Genomic DNA, 18,295 nt, shown 5'->3' with positions numbered 1-18,295 from the left:
TCATCCTACATGTAAACTGCCAGATAAGGTTGAGATTTGAGAGTTATATCCCTTTGTACACATGTAAATAGAAATTACACTGCCTATCAAATCCATGGGAAAGGCAGATTTGTAGTTGTTATTCTTTCCTTTGCTTGATTCAACATTGTAAATATCAGAAGCAGATGAATTAGTATTTTCCTTCTATCTACATACATGTGTAGTTACCCCTTCACTGAAAATGGACTTGTGCAAAAACTGGAAATGACCAGCGAGCATGGTTGTCTTCTACACTGTAAACTTCCGTTTGGTATGAAATATGCAAACAATAACGGTGTTAGGGCACCCATGGTCATAATCGGGTTTGAAATTATAAATCAGTGAATGAACAGATTAAGTTCTGTGCATCTTGCATTTCTTTTGTGTTTTTCATTTTTAAATCAGTGTGGTAGGGGGCCCTGAGTGGCCGAGTGGTCTAAAGCGCTTTCTGTTACGGATCACTGCCATCTCACCTCTGTCTGCACGGGTTCGAGTCTTGGATTCGGCCAATGTGGGTACATGAGAAAGCTTGCCAGTCGCTTCTTGTGGGTCGTGGTTCTTTCCAGAGTTTTCCCGGGTTCTTCCTCCACCATTAATACTGGCCACCATGTATAGCCTATCATGTGCTGAAAAATGGCATTAAACCTACAGCAACAGAAATCGGTGTGTGGGGGGTACAAACAAACAGGGAGGTATATTCAGACTACAAAATGCATTGGTCTCAACTGGTTATTAATGAAGCTTGAAAATTAGTTACACACTGAATAGCAGAGTGTGTAATTGATTCAAGTTCTCATGATTTAGTAGATGTTCTTGAATGTACATACTACCATAGATGTAATTTTAAAGAATAAGACATAATTTGTATATGCTTACTGTAAGGCATTGTAAATTTATATTATGATTTTACCCATCCATCTGTTACTAATTTCATTTCTCTACAATAATATAAGTTTTCCACTATCAGCAGTTAACAGATGTTGTGGATGGTTTGCACATGGGATAAGAAAAGAACTCAATTTCCAGATCAAAGGTCAAAATGTTAAGATTATTATAACAGAGAAGAACACTGGTTTCTGCACAATAACGATTTCTACACCATATATAATTAACGGCATTTATGGATAATTTACACTTGGGGTATGGAAGTAGCACATGAATTTTGAGATTGAAAGGTCATGGTCATATTGACTGAAAGAATAAAACTGTTTTTCACACTATAACATTAGTTCTACATCACATACCTGGACCAGATTTTGTGGATGGCTTGAACTTAGGCTAAGGAAGAAACCTTTGAATTTATGATCAAAATTGCAAAGGTCAGAGTCTTTGATTGAATGAAGAAAAATGGTGTCAGCCAAAAAACATAGCTCTATATCACAGACCTTGATCAGTTTGTTTAGATGGCTTATGCTTGGGGTACAGAAGAAGCTTATTGATTTTAGGCATTTAAAAAAATCAAAGGTCAAGGTCACTGACAGCTAGTATTAATAAAAGTGGTTTCTGCACATAAATTTTTTGGTATCTATGGTAACTTGGGTTAGTCCTGGAATGTGCCAATTATAATAATCTTGTTATATTATAAATGTAGGTCTAGATGACATACCCAACCAAAGCATATTGATTTTAGGGTCAAAAGCTGTCATTAAAGCCTTTCATTTTTGGAGCCACCTCTTTAGTACAAGAAAGTGCTCTTATGTCAGACAGCTTGATTGTGGTGTCATACTCCGCAGTACCAAATCAGCCCGTCTCCACATTTTCATGTCAGACAACTTGGATGTGGTGTCATAATCCACAAACAGGGCAGTTCCAAATCACCCACATTTTGGTCTGGGCATTCCAGTGGTGGCACACACAATGTAACATCGACATTCAGATCAGACAGGTTCCCAGCAGACTCGGTGTCTTGGCCAATTCTCTGGCAAGGATGGCACATATTCTTAAATCAGAATGGTCCCTCCATCCATCAGTCTTTCACCAGATTTGCCAGTTACAGGGGCATCCAATGATTGATCTTTCACAACCAGGTGGAATATAAAAAATGTCCACCTTTCTTTCCCAGTACCAGATCATGAGGCCTGGTCTATTGATGCTCTTTCTCTCAGTTGGGAGGTTCTGTGGCTCTTTGCCTATCTCCCACTCCCAGTGATCTTAGATTATGCAGAATTTGAGGGGTAGGAAGTGTGCAATGATTCATATTGCCAATTTCCACTGGACAGATCCTGGGTAAATGATCTCAGTCTAGCAATTGAAGAGCCTCGCTAGGTCACATGTTCTCAAACAGCCTCGAACCCATCTTTGCCCAGACCATCTTTTCCTTCATGCCAAGCTCTTGCATGGAGAGCCTTGCAGCAGAAACAATTCAACTCTTCAGTCATGGAAAGAATTGCATGAGCTAGAAGGCCCTCCACTTTAAAGGTTTACAACAGGAAGTGGCACATTTTCAGGGGCTGGTGTGCAAAGTAAAAAATATTGACCCTTTGAGCTGATTACTGTCAAGGGTACATTCCATCGCCATGGTAAGAAAGATCATGATCATAACAAAAGACCTCTCTGATATGTTGACCAATTTTGACCTATTAGGTCTTACTTACTCACATGGTTTCCCGAAGTGGAATCTTTCCTGGGTTCTGACTTGGCTGAATTCAAACAAATTTGATCCCTTAATCAGGACCTCACTGAAGCTTCTTTCATACATAACCCGTTTTCTGATAGTGTTTGTTTCCACATGCAGAGTCAGTGAGAAAAAAAATTATATTCCCGCTGTGTTGACCCAGCCTACATTCAGTGTCAATCAGATGGTTTGGTGGTCCTTGTAACACAGCCCAGTTTCATTGCCAGGAATTGGCTGCTATCATTGGGCAATCCCTAAAAAAAAGGAAATTATTTGACATTTCTCCTGTATTGACACAATCAATGAAGCTTTCAAATAGCACCCAGTATATGTGCTCAGACTTTATCTGAAGTTGACTAATCTGGTTTGTGGAGCTCAAAGATTCCTCTTTGTCCCAGTTAAACCTGGGAAGGAGGACATAACCCCTACAAGCTCTCATCTGGGTATTAAATACTATTCATAACTAGTCATGGCACAGCATAGTGAAAAAGTTGTTTCTGTGTAGAATTTGTATGGGGTACAGGAGATAATTCCTTATAGTACCTATGTACAAGTATATACCTGTATATGTTATTAGTTGCACAATGCCTAAAAGACAAAAAATGCTAAATTATTATGCACATTACTGATGACCTTTCAGTGTAAATTATGTGGTGCTTAAGATAAAAAAAAACTCCACAACAAATCACTATTGATGTTATTAAAGCATACTGAATCATACTGAGACACAAAGTAAATTTCCAGGCACAGCACAATGGTGGGAATTGTATGGCATAAGGGAGATAACTCCATACAGTACTTATGTACAGCTGTATTTCTGTTGGGGTTTGAAATTACAGCTTATAACTGATACTTTAATAAAGCGTATTCTTTACAGAGGACAGTTATATATATACATATATATATAATTTGCATGGTTTGTTAGTTTTTTTATTCATTATATGCTGTGGGTTATGTAAAATTGTATCTTGTGGCTGACCTTGTCCAAAATCCAGTTTGTAGTTTGTTGTTTACCTGACCAAAATCATTGATTTTTTTAAAATTCTGTAAACAAATAATACACAGTTAATATTTCTTCTATAATTGTGGATTTAATATTAGGATCTTTGTCAATAAAAGCAAACATATTTATCTGGGTTTGCGTCAAGGACATAGTGTTTACCATGTTCTTTATTATAATTTTAGTAACGGATCTACTAATTATAGCTTAGATTTTTCTAGAAATGAACTTTTGGCCCTCATACAGGTTATTCTTTTGTGTCTTATTTTTTAAATATAAATCTTGTTTACTTGAAAGTTAGTCATTTGTGCTATAAGATCTTTAGGCAGAATCGTTGTGTTCTGTGTTTGATTTGGGTTGAAAACATGTAATTCAAAGTGTTCTTCTCTGGAAATACAATGTGCTCATCTGTAATATTCTTGGAAAGAGACATTAACTTTGAATTTTAGTGAATTCAAACAAGGAAACTATTATATTACTGTGATTCAGCAAAAGACTGTTGGCACATCATTAAAATTCAGGTTCTTTGTACATTAGAACATTAAAGACGACTACCAGCCACAACAGGCACATCAGCACCTTCAGTGTTTGAAAATATTGGAATACCACTAAAGTTTATTCAGAACTTTATTCATTAGGACTTGTATAGTAATTCTAGGATTATTTTGGATTTAATTTACAATACCTTAAGTTCCTTTTACATTTTCACTATTTGTATTCAAGGGAAATAAATTATTTGTTGAATTTTGCAAAGCTTGTTTCTTCTCTTTTCCTTATTTATTTTAGGACCATAGAGTTGTAATAATAATAATAATTATATATACACATGCACAGGATATATATAGCTAACCAGAACAATAAAAGCCAATCATAGCCAAGGTTCATGTATGTTTCAGACATTAGTAGTATGTTATGATAAATGCCATAACTTTAAGGAGTTATCTGTCCAATGTTTAAGACATTAATTTATTTGTCTATCACAATCATTAGTCACAACAACAAAAAATATTGAATCAATATACATATTACTGAGTAATTTTTTCTATGTATATTATATGGTGCTAGAAAAAAAAGAGAAGGAACCGCCATAAAAACACAACAATAATAAATACCTTTTTATGTTGTTGAAACAAATTTTTATACATGTTATTTGCTTTTAATTCTATTGACACTATATAGCTAGGTGTAAATAAATTGGGTTATGTAATAGAATAAAAACTGTCATTGTTTTTTTGTGAAGGAAAAAAATTAATCTGGTACAACATATGAATATAGCTCTACCATATGACCCTGATGTGTGCCTGTATGACTGTATGCCAGTGACATCTCATACTTGTTATTTCTGTGAACTTGGAAGAAAATATATCAGTAGATTTGTATATAATCCATGTCAAGTGACATTCCTCAGCAATATCAAGCAAACAGGGTATTTTTATATATAGTCCCTAGATAGTCCCTGTCCTATATTCTTATTACTTATTGAGCATGAAACTTGAGCAGAAAGTCTCAAAACTTTAACAGTCAGTAACATTAAGTAGAATTAAGCTAGAGTCCTTTAAATTTTATGAGCCTTTTTTATCTTGTGTCCTTCCTCCAGGCTGATCAGTTTCATTAACGTACATAATCTGAAAGTATCTTATTTGATTTTTTTTTTTTTAAGTATTAGTATAGGTTTCAACTTCAAAAAGTTTAAAGAATACAGGGCTGGAGGGGCTGCCTTTTTTGTTGAATACATTTTGGTATCATCCTTCTGATTTAATACCTATTCATATTTTAATGGAATAAAATAAATACACCCATATGGGCAGTTTAAATATTTGTTAAAATTGATTATGAATTTATTTAATTATAGAAATCAAAACGACCAGTGTCATTACTGGAAATGCACCAAAAGGAACGGAACAGAAAAAAGGTGAGATGTATAAGGAACAAAAAGTTATTTTGAGGTATGGGGACACAGAGAGAGGGAGGGGACAGAGAGATGAATGATACTTGCTTTACCTGTATTGTCAGGAAACTTGATAATGTGCATGCACCCTGTGGGACATACTACTTCAATGCCTCAAACAATTAAAAGTGATGTTCAGTTTATGTTTCAGGCTAAAAGTTATATATTTGCTTTCAGGTTTATATGACACACACTTATATTGCCAGTGAAATTGAGATGTTCGTTCATCTTTAGAAGAATCTGCAACATTAATAGACGACTGATATTTTGGTGACAAGAATTAGATTTGTCATGAAGTTTTTTACATTTCCATAACTCACAGGTATGGTCTTTTGAATATGGATACATTTTAAGAGTCACCAGCCATGACAGACTAGCTTAGTACAAAAGTAGCTAATTGTGATCCTACTTTCATCTATCATACTTAAGTAACCATGTTAGATTTTGTGATGCAGTCCTCAAGAGATAATTGATAGTCCTACTCTGCTGCCGTTTTCAGTTAAAATCCATTCTAGCTTTATATTCAATTTTCTAGTTCAGAAATTCAATCCATTCTAGTTTTATATTCAGTTTTCTAGTTCATAGTTACAAGCCATTCCAGCTTTACATGTTCCTGAAACACATTATAATGCAAGAATGCTGATGCTGGAGATATGTTTTGAGTGGGATGTTTTCAGTCCAATTCTGGAAATTTTATTTTCTTTCTTACCTACATTTCATGAAAGTTGTACATTCAGCTACTTTTGGGGGAAGAATTTTATGGGACATCACTAATACTTATTCTTATCTCAGAGTATTCAACATTATATGTACACTCTACACTGAAATGTTTTTTTATTATTTGAGCACATTTTCTGCGTTAATGTTCATCATAATTAGTACTGATCACATCTTAAACTGTGTTCTGATTGTAGGTATATTCTTGAAGATTAGCTCCCTTGGTTTGTGTTCTTCATTATGTGGAAAAAAGTTGTGCTGAATAAAATGCACATGAAATCCATTTTTGGGACTGATTTAAGCCACAGAGTTAATTGGTAATGGAATGCCAGGAATGCATGGTTGTAAATTCCAAGAAAATTGTGATGTGTTAGGCAACTCTTAGCATCACTTTTATTCAAAGGGGCATTCTTTGATTGATCTAGGATATTTTTGTATGATTTCTGACAATACAAATGTTGTGTGTTTATTAAAGTGTGTTATCTTTGATATGGCAAACATAACATTTGCAACAGAGAGACTTCATAAAATCATCTACTGCTATGAAAATTTGATAGTATGAAAATATGTTTAAGAATGTTTTGCTTACTAGTCTAGATTTGGAAGATATCGTTTGGAGACCATAACATTTCTGGCTTATGTCTACCAAGAAGAGGAGAGCTGTTATACTAATCCAGAATCATATATATATGAATAGCCTCACTGAATCAACCATTCTTTCATGATTTCCTTGGAAACAGTTTGGAATTTGGTTCCATAGGATGGGTATTGAGGTTGATAACTTTGTAAATACATATATATTGTACATTCTTTGTCAAGTTTTTGCATTTTGCTCAGTTTTGTGCACATGATAAATGCTGTTACACTGTACCCTACCCCAAACCCTGCCTTTATAGTTTAATTTAACCCAGTGACTTCAATTTAAAAAAAATAAATAGGTCAAGTTTCATTGTAGATAATCTATATTTCAATAAAGTTATGCCATCTTACCTATTCTAGAAGAAAGAGAAGGACAAGCCAAAGGAGAGACGTCCATTTGACAGAGAGTCTGATCTTCAAGTACATCGTTTTGATGAAGCACAGAGAAAAGCCTTAATAAAGAGATCTCAGGACCTGCACACACGATTTGATCATGGCCACTCACAGTCTCAGTTTCTTTAAGGTAATCTTGCTTGGGTATGTGACAAACTTTCAACCAGTAGACATGACACTATGTCAGAGGATTATTAGTATATTTATAAAATTGACACTGAATAGGCAGTGATATAAAAAAGAGAATTATGTACCAGCCATTACAAAGTTTATATTGATTGAATGATCCATAATAAAATGTTAACTTCTTACGGCAAGAAAAATACACTGACAACTTTGGACTACTTTATTTTGGTGTATATTATATGAACTGTAGTATAATGTAAATACAGATTTTCAACCCCAACATGGGTATGAAAGAAAACAAGAACATTGTTTTGACATGTGATATATTTCATTTCAGAATCTTGATGATTCTGCTCCATTTTTGTTGCAAAATATCATTCAGCCATTTTGGATAGTGAACTGATCATCATTTGTTACATGATATTTGATTGGTTTACAATTAAGCAGTTCTTGTGTTTTAAATTTTTCTTTTCACTATTCTTTCTTTTCTGTGATCAGTACTTGCATGTAACTATGATATTTAGCTTGTCTGTCAGTGTCAGAGTTTCTTATGCAGCCTTTTTAATATCGTCTGGCTTTATTCATTTAGATTCAAGATTGAACAAAAGATGCTATGTGAAAGTTTAGGTCCTCTATTTATATTTGTGTGCACTAGCATGACACCTGTGATATATAACTGTGTTTAAAATTTACCCTGAAATTGCATTGTGATTATATTGGGGCATATCAAAACTTTAGTTTAATACACGATAGAACATTGATCACTGTGTGGTTACAACGTAACATGTAATACTGTGATAATGAGAAAAAGAACCAATTTGTTTTTCAGGAAAATTAAATTGCTGATTTACCTTGGCAATACCTTGTTCTTAATCTTAGTATATCAAATCTGTTGCCAGCAGTGAGCACCTTGAAACACCATGCTAAGTCATTGAAGCAATGATCACTGTAAAGTCATAATGGACTGTTAAATACTTTCAGTTTACTCAGATGTGGTATTTTGCACAGTTCTGAAATTATTCATGACAGATTAACAGGTTACCAATCTCTATTATGCACAATTTGTATTATCTACCTTTTGATGTTGTTATTGTGGGGTTTAATGCTATTTTTCAGCACACGATAGGCTATGTATGGCGGCCAGTATTAATGGTGGAGGAAGAACCTGGGAAAACCCCAGGAAGAACCACCGACCCACGAGAAACTTACTGGCAAGCTTTCTCACATACCCGCATTGGCCGTATCTACCTTTTGATGGAGCATATTAGAATAGGACCTGTCTCTATATCTTGTAACATTTCCCTTTCTGAATGGCGTACATTTGCTAGATTTTGTGGATATTTTGTACTTGAAGTAAAGAAGAAAATGAAATTTGTTAGTCAAAAGGTCGAAGGTCAAGGTGACTGACTGTAAGAAGTTGAATGGCTTCTGCACAGGAACATTAGTTTACCTGACATGCTTGTGCAAAAAACTTTATGGATGGCTTGCACTTAGTGCATGGATGAAACCTGTTGAATTTGAGTCTTGTGGTCAAAAGATGAATTTAACTGACTCAAAGAAGAAAACTGGTTTCTGCAGAGAAATTTTAGTTGTCAACCATGTACCTTCACCAAACATTGTATGATGACTTGCACATTCAGATAGAAATACAGTTATTTTGGGTCAGAGGCCAAGGTCACTATGACTGAAACAAAAATGTTGCTCTTACATAATAATGTTAGTTTTACACTATGTATATTGACTGAAGTTTGTGGATGTTTTGCACTTTACATATGGAAGAGGCAAGCTGATTGAGGGCTGAAGGTCAGGGTCATCGAGACTCAAAGAAAAATGTGTTTTGCAAAATAACTTTTGCTTTAAAGTAAATTTCTTGATCAGACTTTGTAGATGGATTACACTTGGGGTAATAAAGAACCATATATAAATTTTAAGGGATTTAAATATCAGAGGTCATGATCAGGGTAAGTCAGATAACTTTAGACCACATAACCGGACAAAAGTTCCAGGTAATTGAGTTCCATCGTCAGTAAACTCTTGAGTCATTTATGCTTATCTGGTTCTTACAGAGAGGACTGTCAAACACATCATGCATATAAAGTACTATTCAGTTTCCTTGTTCTAAGAATTTAATGATATCAGGTTTTTAATGATTTACACGAAGTTTGTGCATAATAACAAATTGCTTTGTATTTGAAAGTCTTATGAAATACATTTTTATATTGATGGTGCACTGTTAAGTTTAAGCTTGTAGATGAAGCAATATTACAATGTTTTGTAGGGTTTCATTTATGAAACAGTGCTGACAGTTACAAATAAATAACTTTGCAAAATGTTATTTAAATTGAATGGAATTTTGGTTTTACATTTATTTATCAAATTACAGTCGACAGTGCCTGACCAGCCCAAAGCAGTAGTAGAAACAAAAGACTTGACGATGGTGTGATTCCACCACCATCACCACCATTGCTGATTATTGGGATTCTAATAAAATTATTCAACGTCTAACTTGCTTTGAGTTGCTTTGTTGACACCTGTACAAGACTTTCAAGACCCTGGCTTATCAAAATCACTTGGTTCCTGTGACAAACCTAACATGAATTACAAAGTGGCCTTACATCAGTTTGTTACCTGCCATGCATATCAGGATGGTATCCACCATGCAGATCATTGTGTTCTTTGCAAATCAACACAGGTAAAGTATACAGCAATCAGTGTGTTCCTTGCAAATCAACACAGATAAAATATACAGCATTCACTGTGTTCTTTGCAAATCAACACAGATAAAATTTACAGCAATCAGTGTGTTCTTTGCAAATTAACACAGGTAAAATATACATCATTCAGTGTGTTCTTTGCGAATCAACACAGACAAAATATACAGCAATCAGTGTGTTCTTTGCAAATCAACACAGGTAAAGTATACAGCATTCAGTGTGTTCTTTGCAAATCAGCACAGATAAAATATACAGCAATCAGTGTGTTCTTTGCAAATCAACACAGGTAAAGTATACAGCATTCAGTGTGTTCTTTACAAATCAACACAGACAAAATATACAGCAATCAGTGTGTTCTTTGCAAATCAACACACATAAAGTATACAGCAATCATTGTGTTCTTTGCAAATCAACACAGATAAAGTATACAGCAATCAGTGTGTTCTTTGCAAATCAAAACAGATAAAATATACAGCAATCAGTGTGTTCTTTGCAAATCAACACAGGTAAAGTATACAGTATTCAGTGTGTTCTTTGCAAATCAACACCAGGGATGGTCCTGGCTTTTAAAAAGCTGTCGCCAAAAAATCGCCAACCTCAATATTTTGTCGCCAATTTTCAAAAAGTGTCGCCAGAACAAGTAGTGTACAGTTTTTCAAGTGTTAATTTAGTCTATTACTGTAACAGGCAATGAAAATTACAAAAGATGGGTTAGTTAATACTCTAATTACAACAAGCATTAACAAAATGTTACAAAGTGTTACATGAAGATCCGTCGCGATTTTAGGGCTGCCCACTTGTTGAATGCATTTTCAAAGTCTAATTGTTCACATCAGTACATGCTGATTCTCATTAAATTCTCAAGAGATGAGATGCAGAGTTTATTTCTGATGTCAGTTTTTATGAGGTTCATCTTACTGAATCCATGTTCACAGTCTTCAGTGCTGACAGGTGACACCAGTAGTCTCTCAGCAGCACCCCACCCCATGGCTATCTTCACAAAGCTTGTAGTGAATTGCTTCCTAATTCCCAAGAATGATCACTGAATGCTGTATACATTTTCTCGACAAGCAAAATAGGATCTCCATTCCCACGAATGAAACTTACATGAGTCAACACCTGGCAATATTGGACCGTATATATAAGCATAAATTCACACCCAATTTAGGGATTCTTTCACTCCTGTATTTTGAGACATAAATAATTATTATTAATTATGCAAAACTGTTTTTTTTTTTTGCTATTTCTTGTTGCGGAGTTTCAGTCTCTGCAGCCGTAACACGGATTGATGGCAAAAGGAAAAGATCAATGAGTAAAATGCTGCACTGGCGACAGATATAATTGTGATCGAGATTTTTTCCATTTGCTTTGTATTTATACGCAGTAGTTGGTACTTCAATGGTTATCAGTTTTGTATAAAGGTTCAGCAAAACTATTGTATTGGTATATGTAAAAAAGAAAAAGAAAAAAAAACAACAGAAGGATTAGCCATTCAATTAATTGTATCTGTTATATTTGCGTCTTCAGAAGTCGGTCAGTTGTAGGTATAGTTTGGTAGCATGATTGACTGTATCACAGCATACAGTACTCAGCCCAGATGTCAGCATAAGCAGATTATGATGTAACAATGCACTGTAAAGATGGGGTTGTCAATACGAACAAAGGATCGTTTGTGTAACAGATTGATTCCAATGCATTGCTTAGACAAGTTTTTGGCTTCCTTTCATTCTCCCTTTTAATTTGTCCAGTCCAAATCCATGATTGTATGTACAAATTAAATAACCAAAACACAGATAAAATATACAGCAATCAGTGTGTTCTTTGCAAATCAACACAGAGAAAGTATACAGCAGTCAGTGTGTTCGTTGCAAATCAACACAGATAAAATATACAGCATTCATTGTGTTCTTTGCAATCAACACAGATAAAGGCTTTTGGGGAAATGATTTGAGACAATATTTAAAGTAATTTTTTTCAGTTCTCAGTTTGCTCTGGTAAAGGAATGTAAATACACGCGTATTGCTAAGTGTCCATGAGCTGAACAGGTTACAGTTTCACATGTGACAGAACCAGGATTTCAAACCAGTGGATTTACAAATTTTGATCAGTAGATTGACTTCTAAGCAGTAGATATTTATTCGGCAAAAATTGTATGTACTTAAAGGGGAATGAACACAAAAGTGCATTTTTTTGCAGTATATATTTTCTTCATAGTATAAAAAAAACCAGTAAATTTTTTAACATAAATCAGATTCAGGTATTGATGGCAATGTTGCAGTAATAATACAAGTAAGTAAATTATTATTGAAAAGAGAAGAGTTGTTTATCTTATAGTTCACTGCAAAGGTTATTTTTTGATAACATCCAGTAGCATTTTTAGTTTCTTTCGCAAGATTATTGGGGGCCTGGAGTGGCGAGTGGTCTAAAGCGCTCTCAGTTACAGATCACTGCCATCTCACCTCTGTCTGTGTGGGTTCGAGTCTAGGATTCAGCCAATTTGGGAATGTGAGAAAGCTTGCCAGTACCTTCTTGTGGGTTGGTGGTTCTTCCTGGGGTTTTCCCAGGTTCTTCCTTCACCATTAATACTGGCTGCCATGCATAGCCTTTCATGTACTGAAAAATGGCATTAAACCCATTAAACAACAAGAACAAGATTACTGTCTGGTGATCACTATTGACACTCACTGTGATTATTAAGCTTCATACTTAACAGACTCACTAGTATTCTAGTACAAATTTCTCTGGGCCCCAAGTGGCCAAGGGGTCTAAAGCTCTCACCATTACAGATCATTGTCATCTCACCTTTGCCTGCGTGGGTTCGAGCAGGGCCGGCGATACCATATAGGCAAACTAGGCAGCCGCCTAGGGCGCTGATTTCAGGGGGTGCATTTTTAAAAAAAAATTTATTGTTTATAAATTTTGAAATTGATATTTTCCGGAGGTGGGGGGGGGGGCCAGAATCTAACCTTGTCTAGGGCGCCAGATAGTGGCGCTGGCCCTGGGTTCGAGTCTTGGGTTCAGCCAATATGGGTATGTGAGAAAGCTTGACAGTTGCTTCTTGTGGGTTGATGGTTCTTTCTGGGGTTTTCCCAGGTTCTTCCTCCACCATTTATACTGGCTGCCATGTATGGCCTATCTTGTGCTGAAAAATGGTATTAAACCCTACAACAACAACAACAACAACAAATTTCTGAATCACTTTGTTGTTTGCATTTACATCAGCATTAGGAACCTATAATGATGGCACAGCTATACTCAGCCTGCAAAAGAGTTTCAGCTCCAGTTTTCCTGATGCTGGGTTTGTAAGTTTGCTGACTGCACTCCATGGAGGTAATTCCTGAATTGGACTTAATTTGTATTCCCCTGCCTCAGCCTCAAGGGCTATTTTCTCATCATTGCTGAGATCCAAAAATCACCTGGCAGGTTTCACCATTGTAAATAAAAAAAATATTTGAATAACATTAATAATAAATAAATGAGTAATAAAGATTGATTTGGATTTGAAATAAACAATTAAAAAATACATTGTGTATTTATGCTTTATTAAATAATTGATCCCAGAATTTATCTTGTAATATATTATCAGATATATTTTTTCTAGGTATTAAACTTCATTTATGTGCATAAAAACTTCAAAACATTTATGAAATACAAAAGATACATACCTTCGAAACACATTGCAAACTCAGGATCCATCTGACTTGCCAGCACACACTTAAATTCTGATATTAAAGTATTATTAAACTTCTAGTATTTCTTAGCCAGTGGTTTCTTGATATTCGGTGAGACAGGATTTATTTCAGCATTTTGCCCTGAATTGAACAAAATATGTAACAGGTGTCCTTATATTCTTCATAAAAGATCATGAAGAAAACAATAACAAATATGACAAAAAATCAAAATACTTACTCTGTCAAATTCATTTATTATTGTCAGTCTCCATTTATCTCCCTCTGTTGAAGGTGTGCTGATTTTCATCAAAGGATCAGATGACATCATAACCACTTTTTATTTCTTTATTACTTGTAGTACCTCCAATAAACATCCCGCCTTTGGCCTTAAACTCCCAGAATTTAAAAAAAAAAGGTAATAAAAGCTTGTTGTGTACATGCCAACTGCTATTTAACAGTTTTAATCCTATTTACTCTGCCACACATCATCACACCAGTCATTGTACTGATGGAACATTTCCCATCCCCAATAGACTTTTAATTGCTTGTTTCTCTAACATGTAGATAAAACATGAAAATATTTCTTGGGTTTTTAAAAAAATTCTTTTAATTTTGAAAGTAGTAGATTTCAACTACAAAAAAGTATGCGCAGTAGATAGCCTTTAAAACGGTAATTTTAGCCGAATTTGGTAGAATTGTGTATAGTTAGACATGCAACAAGTGTCTTTAGGTATGAGACTATAAGACCAAGTGATTCATGGTATGGTCCTGATCTTTTTGCTCCTAAAGCCAGGTGAGCTTATGGTATGGTCCTGAGTCCATTATTTGCCTGACCATTATCAATTGTTTGTTTCCACTCTGGATTTCATATTTGTGATCTGTTTCCACTCTGTAGTGCATATTTCTGATCTGATTTCAGTTAGACTTGGACAACGAGTTTATGTCATGAAAATCTCACAAACTCTACACATATGAATAATACAATATTATAAGTGACAGGCTGAGCTTGAGGATTTCCACCATAAGCTTATGTTGTCATTATCGCAGACAAGTTCTACAATAAAGGGGATCAGTGCATACTGATAAAATATCTGGCATCTGACTAAATGAGCTGTAGATACTGAGTCGATAATGCTCATCCATTTCTTATAATATTTGATAAATGGATTTATATCATCAAGATCTTGAGATGACTGTGATTATCATCAAGAGACTGAATAATAATTTTGCCTTTTTCTTTAGAAAGAATTTGATCAGGATATCATAAAATAGGTAAAATCCAGGTGATATAAAGTTTGAGAGACACTTTGCATCGGATGTATTCTTGAAATGTTACATAAGCCTACTTACTGAAATAGTCGGCTATTAAGTTATTTAATCCCATTGAGTGAGATCAGACACACATGGACTACTTTTTTTAATGTTTTCTTTGCAAGGCACAATTTGTTGTACCAAGTGTGGATCAGTGTCAACATGAAAGGAGATGTAAGTTGTATCAGGTGTGGGTGAGTGTCAACATTAAATGAGATGTAAGTTGTTGTATCAGGTGTGGATCAGTGTCAACATTAAATGAGATGTAAGTTGTTGTATCAGGTGTGGGTCAGTGTCAACATTAAATGAGATGTAAGTTGTTGTATCAGGTGTGGATCAGTGTCAACATTAAATGAGATGTAAGTTGTTGTATCAGGTGTGGGTCAGTGTCAACATTAAATGAGATGTAAGTTGTTGTATCAGGTGTGGGTCAGTGTCAACATTAAATGAGATGTAAGTTGTTGTATCAGGTGTGGATCAGTGTCAACATTAAATGAGGTTAAGTTGTATCAGGTGTGGGTCAGTGTCAACATTAAATGAGATGCAAGTTGTATCAGGTGTGGGTGAGTGTCAACATGAAAGGAGATGTAAGTTGTTGTATCAGGTGTGGGTGAGTGTCAACATTAAATGAGATGCAAGTTGTATCAGGTGTGGGTGAGTGTCAACATGAAAGGAGATGTAAGTTGTTGTATCAGGTGTGGGTGAGTGTCAACATGAAAGGAGATGTAAGTTGTATCAGGTGTGGGTCAGTGTTAACATGAAATGAGATGCAGTTGTTGTATCAGGTGTGGGTGAGTGTCAACATGAAAGGAGATGTAAGTTGTATCAGGTGTGGGTCAGTGTTAACATGAAATGAGATGCAGTTGTTGTATCAGGTGTGGGTCAGTGTCAATATGAAATGTGATGCTAATTGTTGTACCAAAAGTTAGTCAATGTAAACTTAAAATGAGATGGAAACTGCAGTACCAAGAGTGGGTCAGTGTAACCAAAAAAAAGAGCTTACTGTAACCAACTATTGATGCTTAAGACACATTTCAACACTACACACATTAACCCATATATTCTGTGCCATATGTCTTATATTCGTCTATCCAATGTCACCCAAGGCACACTGTAATATAAGCCTCTTTTATTGCTTGAATTAGCAAAGTATGGTTGGTAGAAAAACTATTGTTTTTAAAAACATTATTTCTATATAGCGGTGTGAAAGGTTTTATTATAACATTTGCAGAAATGTTTTGTCATCTTTCACCAGTTTATATTAAATTTTCCATTAGAAGAATCATCAGCACCAGTCTATAATCCCTCCACCCCACCAAAACAAAATTTGCTTTCTTTTTTAGCTGTTAAAATTAACTGTGTTTTTAGACTACATCAGTCTGGCAACATTCTTCTAGCTGTTCATCATTGTTTAATAAGATTTTTAAGTTAATTGTTGTATGTCTGCTATAAGGTGGAGCATATTATGCTGACCAGCTTCCATCTTTCAGTCTGTCTGTCTGTATGATCTTCAGTTCCACACAATTTGGTTTACACTCGGTAACTTGAGCTGTCCACCACAGTTACCAAATTTTATGGAGGGGTTGTAGTTTGGATAAGGAAGACCACTATTGATTTTGGAGTCAATGGTCAAAGTCACTGAAAAATTATTTCTGCACAATAACTTTAGTAGTGAACCATCTGTTGTTACCAAGCTTTGTGGATTACTTGCACTTTGGGTAAGGAACAACCATATTGTTTGTGGGGTTAACAGACAAGATCACCGTGATTTGAAAAATAAAATTCTGCACATTCACTTGAGTTTTTCATCAACTGTGGCTAGCAGATTTTGTGGATGTCTAGCACATGGGGTAAGGAAACACTCTTTCAATTTGGGGGTGAAAGAGTCAAGGTCTGGATCAGTTTCATGGAAAAAAATAAAAGTGGCTTCCATATACTGACATTGGTTCAACTTAACAGACCTGGACAAAACTTTATGGATGGATTTCTCATGCCTTTGGTAAATTGTTATAACTATGTTAAAAATCCACATCACAAAACAAACACAAATGTGGTTTGCCATTAGATCAATGTCAGACAGAAGACAGGTGGATATAGACCTACAACAATATTCTATGAGTTTCATCAAAGACAGGTGGATATAGACCTACAACAATATTCTATGAGTTTCATCAAAGACAGGTGGATATAGACCTACAACAATATTCTATGAGTTTCATCAAAGACGGGTGGATATAGACCTACAACATGTAGTTTGCCAATATTCTATGAGTTTCATCAAAGACAGATGGATATAGACCTATAAAATATGTTTTCCCATTGGATGAATGTCATGTAAAACAGGTGGGTTTTGCCACTGGATGATTATCAGACAGAAGACAAGTGGATTTAGACCTATACAATGTGTTTTGCCATCGGATGAGTGTCAGACAGAAGAAAGGTGGATTTAGACCTATACAGTGTGATTAGCTATTGCATGAATGTCAGATGGAAGACGTGAATAGATACCTATAAAATGTGTTTTGCCATAGGATGATTGTCAGACAAGACAGATAGATACAGACATATAAAATGTGTTTTGCCATCGGATGAGAGTCAGACAGAAGACAAGTGGATGTATACCAATAAAATGTGTTTCGCCATTGGATGAGTCGGGCAGAAGACAGGTGGATGGAGGCCATTAAATATGTTTTGCCACTGGATGAGGGTCAGACGAGACAGGTGGATATAGACCTATAAAATATAGTTTGCCATTAGATAAGTTTCAGACAAGACAGGTGGATATAGACCTATAAAATGTGGTTTGCTAATGCATGAATGTCGATGGAAGACAAGTGAATGTAGACATATAAGCTGTGTTTTTCCTTGTAAGATAGGTGGATATAGACCTATACAATTTATTTTGCCATTGGATGAATGTCTGACAGAAGACAGGTGAATAAAGACCGATACAATGTGTTGCCATTGGATAAGTTTGAGACAAGACAGGTGAATATAGACCTATACATTGTGCTTTGCCATTGGATGAATGTGAGACAGAAGACAGTGGATATAGACCTATAAAATGTAGTTTGCCATTGGATGAGTTCATGACTGCAACATAAATTTTGTCAGACGGCTGTCGCCCATAGCCAAAGCTATCGT

The 18,295-nt window shown here is 35.3% G+C and overlaps 1 protein-coding gene across 3 annotated transcripts in view; it reads left to right on the top strand.

The window, feature by feature from the left end:
- The window catches only part of LOC149798859 (GPALPP motifs-containing protein 1-like), a 34,427-nt gene extending 20,735 nt beyond the window's left edge, over positions 1 to 13,692 (top strand). For 2 of the 3 annotated variants that reach the window (XM_089957769.1, XM_089957771.1), the window contains exons 5-7: positions 5,485 to 5,544; positions 7,297 to 7,459; positions 9,839 to 9,960. In XM_089957769.1, the coding sequence (XP_089813895.1) occupies positions 5,485 to 5,544; positions 7,297 to 7,458 (222 nt within the window). In that variant the 3' untranslated portion in view covers position 7,459; positions 9,839 to 9,960. Of the gene's footprint in view, positions 1 to 5,484; positions 5,545 to 7,296; positions 7,460 to 9,838; positions 9,961 to 13,391 lie in introns of those variants that run through there. The other variant, XM_089957770.1, reaches the window with a different exon arrangement.
- The last annotated feature ends 4,603 nt before the right edge of the window (positions 13,693 to 18,295 follow it).

The sequence above is a fragment of the Sinohyriopsis cumingii genome, chromosome 5 (genome assembly GCF_028554795.1).
Source record: "Sinohyriopsis cumingii isolate HCF-2022 chromosome 5, ASM2855479v2, whole genome shotgun sequence".
NCBI classification, from domain to species: domain Eukaryota; kingdom Metazoa; phylum Mollusca; class Bivalvia; order Unionida; family Unionidae; genus Sinohyriopsis; species Sinohyriopsis cumingii.
This window is presented reverse-complemented; position numbering and strand designations above follow the sequence as displayed.